The sequence below is a fragment of the Triticum urartu genome, chromosome 4A (genome assembly GCF_056163025.1).
Source record: "Triticum urartu cultivar PI428250 chromosome 4A, HENAU_Tu73, whole genome shotgun sequence".
NCBI classification, from domain to species: domain Eukaryota; kingdom Viridiplantae; phylum Streptophyta; class Magnoliopsida; order Poales; family Poaceae; genus Triticum; species Triticum urartu.
The window spans coordinates 456,536,287-456,545,405 of record NC_141876.1 but is presented as its reverse complement, the minus strand read 5'-3'; the positions used below and the strand labels follow the sequence as shown (position 1 = coordinate 456,545,405).

Here is a 9,119-nt window from a genome sequence, read left to right as displayed (position 1 = left end):
CTGGATGTGATGAAACTCGGCAGGCGGCCAATCTACACTATAACAACACCGCATGCCAACTTTCAACCCATTCCGAGAACATTTTACGGCCACTTATAAAATACTATTTCGGACATGCCGCGGGCGCGTGCAAGTGTGGTTGGGCTCAGAACGGACAACAGACAGAACTGGGGAACCCGGACTAATGCAAGTTTTGAAAACATGATGATGCAATGCACATGATGACATGTCAAGATGCAACACGCAAGAAAAAGACAAGGCAACAACAGCGAATAACTGGAAGACACCTGGCGCATCGGTCTCGGGGCGTTACACCGTCTCGGTGTGTTTCACCGACTTGGCCCATTTGTTGCCGTCCGGGCGCCCGTCGGCCGCGCCCGGCGCTGGCATGTCCAGCTTGTACGTCTCGTTGACCTTGGTGAGAATGCGCCGGACATCCGCCCACTTCTCGCACTTCTCGATCCGGGAGAAGACCTGGAGGTACTTGAAAATCTTGGTCGCTGCTGTCCTGGCGAACATCCGCACCAACTGCGCCGATGAACAACAGTCGGTGGTGCACACAGCGAAAAGGAAAGGGAGAGATCGGCGTGCCATACCTGATCCTCGAGGCTGGTGCCGCTCTCCGGGCGAGCCACGATCTCCTCGACGATCTCATGCCATTTGTTGCATGCCGTTTGGATGAGCCCCCAATGGTTCACCATTGCCTTTGATCCGCGCTGCATGTAGACGCCTTTGAAGTAGGGGTCGACGAGCTTGCGCTCGTCAAACTCGGTCTTGATGCGCTCCCAATACGTGTCGACGCTCTGGTTCGTGTCGGTGATCAGGTCGAGGCATACGGCTTTCCACGCTTTGGCGAGGCACTCATCCTCCTTGGATGCCCACTTGACGCGCGGCTCGTCGGTCCTGGCCGCCCGCTTCTTCTTCTTCTTCCCTTTCCTCGCCGGAGTAGGTGCCGACTCCTCCTCCTCCTCCTCTGGCTCCTCCTTGCCATAGTCAAGCTCGTCGTCCATGTTGCCATTGAGGTCCATTGTGTCATCTTGGGCAGTGAACCCGGGGGAGGCAGCGGCGGCCGAGCCAGTCGTGATGATGTCGTCCATGTCGGCCTCCGTCGCGTCGGTGTCGCCAAGATGCAACGAGGAGGCTTGTAAGAAGAGCAGCGTGCAACGGCGAAGAGGCGGCGTCGGGGAGGCTGCATAGGCCGGCGACGAGTAGGTGTACGGAGGGTACTGCACGCCGGCGAAGGCGGGCGAGGGCGTGCGCTGGGCCGTGTGACCATGGGGGAAGGTGATGTTGGGGTTGAACCCACCGTGCGCGTCGCCGTCAGCGTAGCCCAGCGACGGCGTACAACCCCTGGGTTGTGGCGACGACGAGAAGCCGGCCGAAGACCCGGCGCTTTGCTGGCTCCAGGACGCGTACGGGCCATGGCCTCCGGGTGGATTCATCATCCCCGCGCGAGCCGCCTCGGCTTGTTTGGCCACGCGATCCGCCTGCTCCGCCACCGCCGCAGCCGCGAGCGCCGCCCTGTCCCAGGCCTTCTTGGCATTGGCCCTGTTCCGCCGGTCGGTGGTGACAGCCTCTCGGCGCTGAACTTCTATCCTCCAGTCGGTGTTAGACATGCCCGGGGGCTTGGACGGCGGCGCCCTCTGCTTCCTCTACTTCGGCTGGGTGGTGGCGGCGGCAGCATCCGGCAAGGCCCGAGGGGGCACGTACTTTTTTGGCGGCATGGCGGCCGGCTGGGAGGGAGGAGGAGGAGATTGGCGAGAGGAATGGAGAATGGAAGGGAAGCCGAGGGGGGAAACCGGGGGGAAATGGCGAGAAAAGGGCCTCCTCTTGCCGACAGAGTGGCCCAACGCCCCTTTTCGCTTCGGCTGGCGCCCCTAGGCGACCCCCGGGTGCTTGGGTTTGGCTCGGGTTCGCCGGCTGTTATTTTGGCCCAAACCGGTGCTAAATGAGATCCTAGAGGCGCGACTGGGCCAATTTTCGGGCATCGGCACTAAAAAAACGCCTTGGGGGCCTGTTGGGGGCGTGGCTGGAGATGCTCTAAGCTTCTCCATGTGTTGCGTGCGTGGGTGGAAGCCAGGGTTGCCAGGTCAGCGTTTCCATTATCCTTTTCAAAACTTTTTGTTTCTTTGTTTTGTACTGGCCACCGGCTGACAAAAGGGGGCCATTCATTCCCTTCTGATGGATAGTACTACCTCCGTCCCAAAATAACTGCAACAAAGTCTTATACTCAATCAGACTTTGTTGCAGTTAGAATTTTAGGACACAACCGACAAATAGGGAATTAGACCATTCTACCCTCGATTTGAAATTTTGAATTCACGTCGTCTTCCTCCTCCACGAGCTCGCACCGTCCTCTTCCCCCAAGAGCTCGCTCCGTCCCCATGCCCCTGGAGCTCGCTCCGTCCCCATCCCCCAGGAGCTCGCGCCATCCTCTTCCCCAGGAGCTCGCGCCGCCCCCATCCTCCAGGAGCTCGCGTCGTCCCCATCCTTCAGGAGCTCGTGTCGTCGTCTTCCTCCAGAAGCTTGTGCCATCTTCCTCCATGAGCACGCGTCGTCTCCATCATCCAAGCGCTCGGCCCCTCGCTCAGGCGCCCAGTTTGGTCACCCCCGCCTCAGCTTGGTCGCCGCCGCGCCCAGCTTGGTCGCTGCCCCCTCAGCTTGGTCCGCACCGCGCCCAGCCCACTTGGCTCGTCGCTGCCGCACGCAGCACGTGGGCTCCATGCAGGTTCTCCTTGCCTCGCCCCTTGCACAACAACAGAAATTACTCCATGAATGTACATATAAATTTACAGAAGAATCACTCCATGTTCTCATGCTGTAGTTACAGTAAGATCCTGAACTACATCATGGAGTACTTGTCTGTAGTAATGTGATCTTGCTCAAGTAAATCATGAACTGCAGTTGGGAGTACCTAACTGCAGTAATGTGATCTTGCTCCCTGGAGTAAATTTTACTGTAAATTCTTCAAACAGACTAGGGTATCAGTACATGGATCAGTTAGATTCGGCATAGATTCAGTTAAATGCATAGATTCAGATAAATGCATAATCACACATGAGATGCTGCACTTGTTTGTCAAAATACCGAGTATTGTACTCCTACTACACAGTACTCCTTGTATAAACATTACTCATTTGCAAACAGTGAGAAGTAAACATGGAGTAAACATTTATAATTTCTCATTTGCAAATAGTGAGAAGTAAACATGGAGTAGTTACTTGTAACTACAACATTTGTAATTTAAAGAAGAATTGTCACTTGTCTGCACATTATCACTTGTCTGTCAAGAAACATCACTATGAAATGGATTATGTCAAAATACAAATCTATCATATGAGTAGCAGATTGACCAAATGAGTACTAGTAGCTTGTTTTAATTTTGTTTAAGGGCATTCTAGATCCTAGAGTTGAATGATCTGTATTTCTGCAACCAGACCATATTAATAAGAAATTTACTCATTGACTAATCTGTATTTTGTTTGTTGCAACCAATCTAAACATTACCGTAGTTAAATGCTAATCAAATGAAGGAGCATTTTGTCTCTACAGCTAGAATCTTACAGAGTACAAATGCAGAAGAAGTTTCAGTTAAATTCACAAGAAGTTCCAGTTACTGCTACTCTAGCATTATCTAGATGGCATTGCTACTACTCATTCCAGAGTAGATTGCAGAAGGTACATAGTTTCAGGGTTAAGCAACCTAGAGATAAGATCTATGGTTTCTTTGTTTTTTCCTTTTTGGAGTATTAAACTTGCTTTTTTGGAAAATTACAGAGTAATTATGGTGCAATAGGAAAAGCAGCAACACTTATTGGGGCAGAACAAGAGGAACAATAGGAGAAGCAACAACACCAGCAATGGTGCTACCAGATTTGAATTGCACACCACCTGCAGGAGAAGGAGCAGATGTCAACATGGTCCAAGAAGAAGCAAATGATGATGTCCAAGAAGAAGCTGATGATGATGACAATATGCTTGAAGAAGAATCTGATGATAATGACAATATGCTCCAAGAAGAAGGTACCGGTATGCTCGAAGAAGCAACAGGTACAGTTTTGATCATACTCCTAGTTAACATACTCCTTCATACTCCTATTTTCATAGTTTTATTATTGTACCACAATTTCTCTAAAAAAATCTTTTGCTACTGTAGGTGGTCAGCACATACGTAGGCAAAGAAATTCAATGATAGATGAGCAGAGATATGCTGCCTACATGGCACTGCATACCCTGAATCTGGCCAAGGGTGGCAAGTTTAAAAGAAATGACAAGAAGGATGTTGCTCAAATATTTCAAGCTGGTTTTCAACATATTCGTAAAATCTGGATGACAGCAAAGGAACAAATAGTGCTTGGTCGGGAGGTGGATGTATCCAGCAGAAGGAAAGGAAGATGTGGAAGAAAAGGAAAGGATGATACTCTATCCCAAATCCTGACAGTTGCATTGAATAGAAGGTCGACTCTCAGGTCACTTGCTCGCCAATTGGGTGTCAGTCATACTACACTCTACAAGAAACTCAAGCTTCACAAGATTAGGAGGCACTCCAATTGTCTGAAGCCATCTTTGGAAGAAAAGAATAGTAGAGAAAGGATAAAGTTTTCTTTGTCAATGCTTGACGAGACCACTTTAGCAGCTCCAAGACCTAAGTTCATTAGTATGCACAACATTGTGCATATTGACGAAAAGTGGTTCTATATGACGAAAATGAACATAAACTACTACCTCCTCCCCGAAGAAGATGACCCGGTCAGAACTATTCGGAACAAGAATTGTATTGGGAAAGTGATGTTTCTGACCACTGTTGCTCGACTCAGATATGATGCTGAAGGCAATATGACATTCTCAAGTAAAATTGGTGTCTGGCCCTTTGTGCAAGAGATTCCCGCTGCTAGAAGAAGTGAATAAAGAGCAAGAGGGACCATTGAAATCAAGTCCGTCAATGTGAACGACGGGTAATGAGGAGACATATGATAGAAAAAGTGGTTCCAGGAATGAAGGAAGTTTGGCCCACAGACGATACCAATCCAATATTGATCCAACAAGATAACGCGAGAACGCACATTCTTCCTGGTAATGCAGAGTTTGCAGAAGTTGTGGCTACAACTGGTCTGGACATTAAAATAATAAACCAGCCTCCAAATTATCCTGATCTAAATGCACTTGATATTGGATATTTCAGATCCCTTGAGTCTTTGACCGACTGTAGAGCACCCACGACTATCAAAGAACTGATTCAAGGTGTGCAGGAAGAATTTGATGAGTATGATGCCGAGAAACTCAACAAAATATTTCTAACACTTCAAACAATCATGGTAGAAGTCATGAACCATGGAGGAGAAAATACGCACAAAATTCCACATTTGCGCAAGGAGAGATTGGGAAGGCAAGGAATCCTACCACCGAGGATTCACTTTCCCCGTGAAGTTTATGAAAATGCCGTAGAGATTCTAGAACAAGATATCATGCAGTAGTGGAGTATGTTGAGACTTGCAATGCTTGCAACTCTTGTTGTGGAGTATGTTGAGACTTGTAGTGCTATGATGAAACTTGTTTCTAGAAATGCATTCTTGAGACTTGTATTGTTTGTGGATATGGATTATTTGTAAGTATGAAATGGATTACATTGTGTTGCTTGAAATGGAGTACTCCATATGTGTTGTTTGAAATGGAGTGTGCAACTTTCTTAAATTATATGCAAGATTCTAAACTTCATGGAATGTTTGTGAACTTTATGGAAGTTTCTGAATTTTATATGTAAGTTTTTGATAATTTTTTTGAATCATATGAAAGTTTCTGAATTTATTGAAGTTTTTTGAATGGAGAAGAGTGTAGAGGAGAGGAGGAGAGTGTAGAGGAGAGGAGGAGAGTGGAGAGGAGAGAAAAAGAGTGGAGAAGAGAAGAGAAGAGTGGAGAGAAGAGGAGAGTGGAGTGGAGAGGATAGGAGAGGAGAGGAGAAGAGAAGAGTTGAGAGGAGAGGATATGAGTACTACATGAGCAACATTCTACTCCAGCAAGCAACATTCTACTCCAGCTCCACTTAGCTCCAACAATTATAAACAATTTTAAAGTAAAACCCACTCAAATATTGCTTGAGTATATTAAGATAAACAGAATAAGATTATCTTGTTAAGCTCCAACACGATTCAGTTCAATTCTTGTTGTGCCATTGGAACAACAACAAGATAATTCTTGTTCTCTCAATTCTTGTTGTACCACCAAATCTAACTGTTACTGTTACCACAACAACAACAATTTAATGGCATAATTAATTCATACTCCAGTTAATTCAGGAACTACTCCAAGTAGTAGAAATTCATACTCATACTCATACTCCAACTAGTGCAAATTCAGAAACCATGGAGTACTTGCAAAAATTCAAGCAGTGGTCTACAAGCACACAAACACTTCGGTTACTACTCAAAGAAGCAACTGGAAACATTGACAGAAGCAACTGGACTTTGTACTCATACTCCAACTAGTGCAAATTCAGAAACCATGGAGTACTTGCAAAAATTCAAGCAGTGGTCTACAAGCACACAAACACTTCGGTTACTACTCAAAGAAGCAACTGGAAACATTGACAGAAGCAACTGGACTTTGTAAACTTTCTGAAATATATAATAATTTACTGTAAAACCATCATGTACCCAATTTATTTAACTGTAAACATTGACAGAAGCAACTGGAATTTGTACTCAATTTACTCCGAGTTGTAAACTTTCAGTTGAAAAATGTACTCCATTTGCACATGGAGTGATCAATTTAGATGAATTTTTAAACCAGTGAACAAGCCATTAAATAAGGGCTACACATATACTGTGGCTACATATATACTCCTGCTTTAAATAAGGGCAACATTTATGGAGTACAACCACAATCATCTCTGTACTCCAAATATGCTGACAGACAAGCAAAGCATTCAAATCCCTCTAGACAAGCAGAGCATATACAAAGATGAATGGCTAAAAAAGAATAAGGGCCAGCTTATGCTAACCTGACATCTAAGATATGCGTATGGCTAAAAAAGATATGGAGACACATTTTAATCTGAACATGGAGTAAACATACTGTACACAAGCAGTATATGCTGACAGTATGAACCATGCAGATTGTGTCATGCAAATAAACTGAAGATTGTGTAATTTTAATCTGAACCATGGAATATGCAGATACTCCTAATCTAAACATGTAGATTGGGTCAACTGATTTCAGATTCGGCAATCAACAAATCCATATACTGAGCCAAATCCACATACTGAACCATGGATTATGCCTGACGACTACAGCAACCAAGATAAAGGGGGGGGGGGGGGGGGGGGGGTGGGGATAGGGGAAGCTCACCACGCGCTCGATATGCTGGTGAGGTCGAGGGCGACGAGGAACGCCGGTGTTCGTTGCCGCAGTCGTCGAGCAGGACGTCCTCCTGTGTCAGGACAGGAATACCAACGACAACAGTTAGAATCATAACTGTACCGTTTCGTTTGCCCAAGAGCATAGCAACCGTCGATCTGCGATCCTACGGCGCCGGCAAGCGTATCGCTTCGCGCTCAAGCCACTCGCTCTCAACCGTAATCTCAAGATGTACGTCTCAGTGGTTGTAACCTCTCTTTTGAACTTTACCTCAGCTCTGTAATGACTGAACCTGTCACTATCTCGCTTTTCACCTGCTCAAACCCTTTTTAAACCGTCCTCTGGCTTGTGGAGAGGGCATTCTGGATGTAACTGGGCTTGGCCCCTAAAGCCGTCGTGTTCTGGCTGGCAAACACTAGTTCTGTGGCTCAGATCCACCACAATTGATTTCGCCAATTCGCCACCAAATTGAGTGATTTTTCACCTATTTTCTAAATTCTAGCGACAGTCTCTAGTTCGATCCTGTCAATTGGTATACAGAGCAAGGTTTAATCCTCGGAGGCGGCGTTTAGCGGACTCCAGATCGGATCTGGAGGAGGCTGGGCGGCGGCGCGAAGTAGGGAGGAGACGGCGGCGGTAGACAAATTCGGAAGCAGGACCAGACTGGTTAGTGGTTTTTGAAGAACCTTTCTTCAGTGTCAAATCCCACCCAACCCTCCCTTCCAGTGCTTCTTTCTCCGGTGACGGACGATGTTCGCGGCAGCAGCGGCGAGAGAATTCGGGGCTCGAGGTTAGGTTTCCGGAACACCGGAGTAAATTCCCTCCCTCCACACCCTAGTAGCAGCTCTGGATAGATACTCAACTCCTAAATGACCAACCCGCCCTAGACCCGATGGCGAAGGAGGACGAGACACTGGACAATGCATCTCTGGAATTAGAATCTCTGCAGCTGGACATCAAGGCCTTGAGGCAAAATAGAAAGGACAATAAGAAGGAATTTTATGACTTTACTGAAACTGTCAATAGGAACTTTGCCAGCATCGACAGGAACTTCAAGAAGATACAGGCGAGCCTGTGAAAATTAATAGAAGAGGATAAAACAGAGGAAGAGGAAGAAGATCCAAGTCCTCAGTCAGGCCCTGGGAGTACTATACCTCCTGGCCGCCCCAAGCAATTGTCAGCTTCAAACCAGGGTGAACGAACAGGAGCGACAGTAGCTGGATCTACTGTACTCACTGACAAAGCAACATGAAAGGAAGTGAATTTGGATGGCACTCCTAAAGGGCCTTACAGACATCCAAATCATACAACAAACAACGTGGAAATGGTCACACCTCAGAGTAATATTGGAGCAAATCAGGGAACAATTCAAGCAGTAGAAGAGATCCAGGAAGAAGGCCATCACCAGGAGACACAAAGAGCATGACCCTTGCATAATGATGTGCGAAGGAACATTTTAAGTGTCAAACATGCCAAACTCAACATCTCTGAATTTGAAGGCACTGATACAGACTCTTGCATACATAACATAGAGCAATTCTTCGAAGCTTCCAGAACTCCCTTGGAGCAAAGAACTGAAATTGTTGTATCTTACTTGAAAGGAGAAGCAATAGAGTGGTGGAGAGGGACATGTTTTCTGGTAGCAAACATGCCCTGGCACAGGTTTTGCTCCACCTGACAGACAGATTTGCAGTAACTTCTGTCTGTGAAAATGTTAAAGCTTTTCACAGCCTTACTCAAACCAGCATTGTGGCACAATACATTTC

At 46.7% G+C, this 9,119-nt stretch overlaps 1 protein-coding gene and 1 pseudogene across 1 annotated transcript; one reads left to right on the top strand and one right to left on the bottom strand.

Annotated features, from left to right (window-relative positions):
- Window positions 1-309: 309 nt before the first annotated feature.
- LOC147976150 (uncharacterized) lies at window positions 310-1,724 on the bottom strand (annotated as a pseudogene).
- A 2,136-nt stretch (window positions 1,725-3,860) lies between these two features.
- On the top strand, window positions 3,861-6,346 carry LOC125552028 (uncharacterized). Its single transcript, XM_048715478.2, has 2 exons — window positions 3,861-4,050; window positions 4,157-6,346. The coding sequence occupies exons 1-2, from the start codon at window positions 3,861-3,863 to the stop codon at window positions 4,906-4,908; spliced, it is 942 nt and encodes a 313-aa protein (XP_048571435.1). The 3' UTR covers window positions 4,909-6,346.
- The last annotated feature ends 2,773 nt before the right edge of the window (window positions 6,347-9,119 follow it).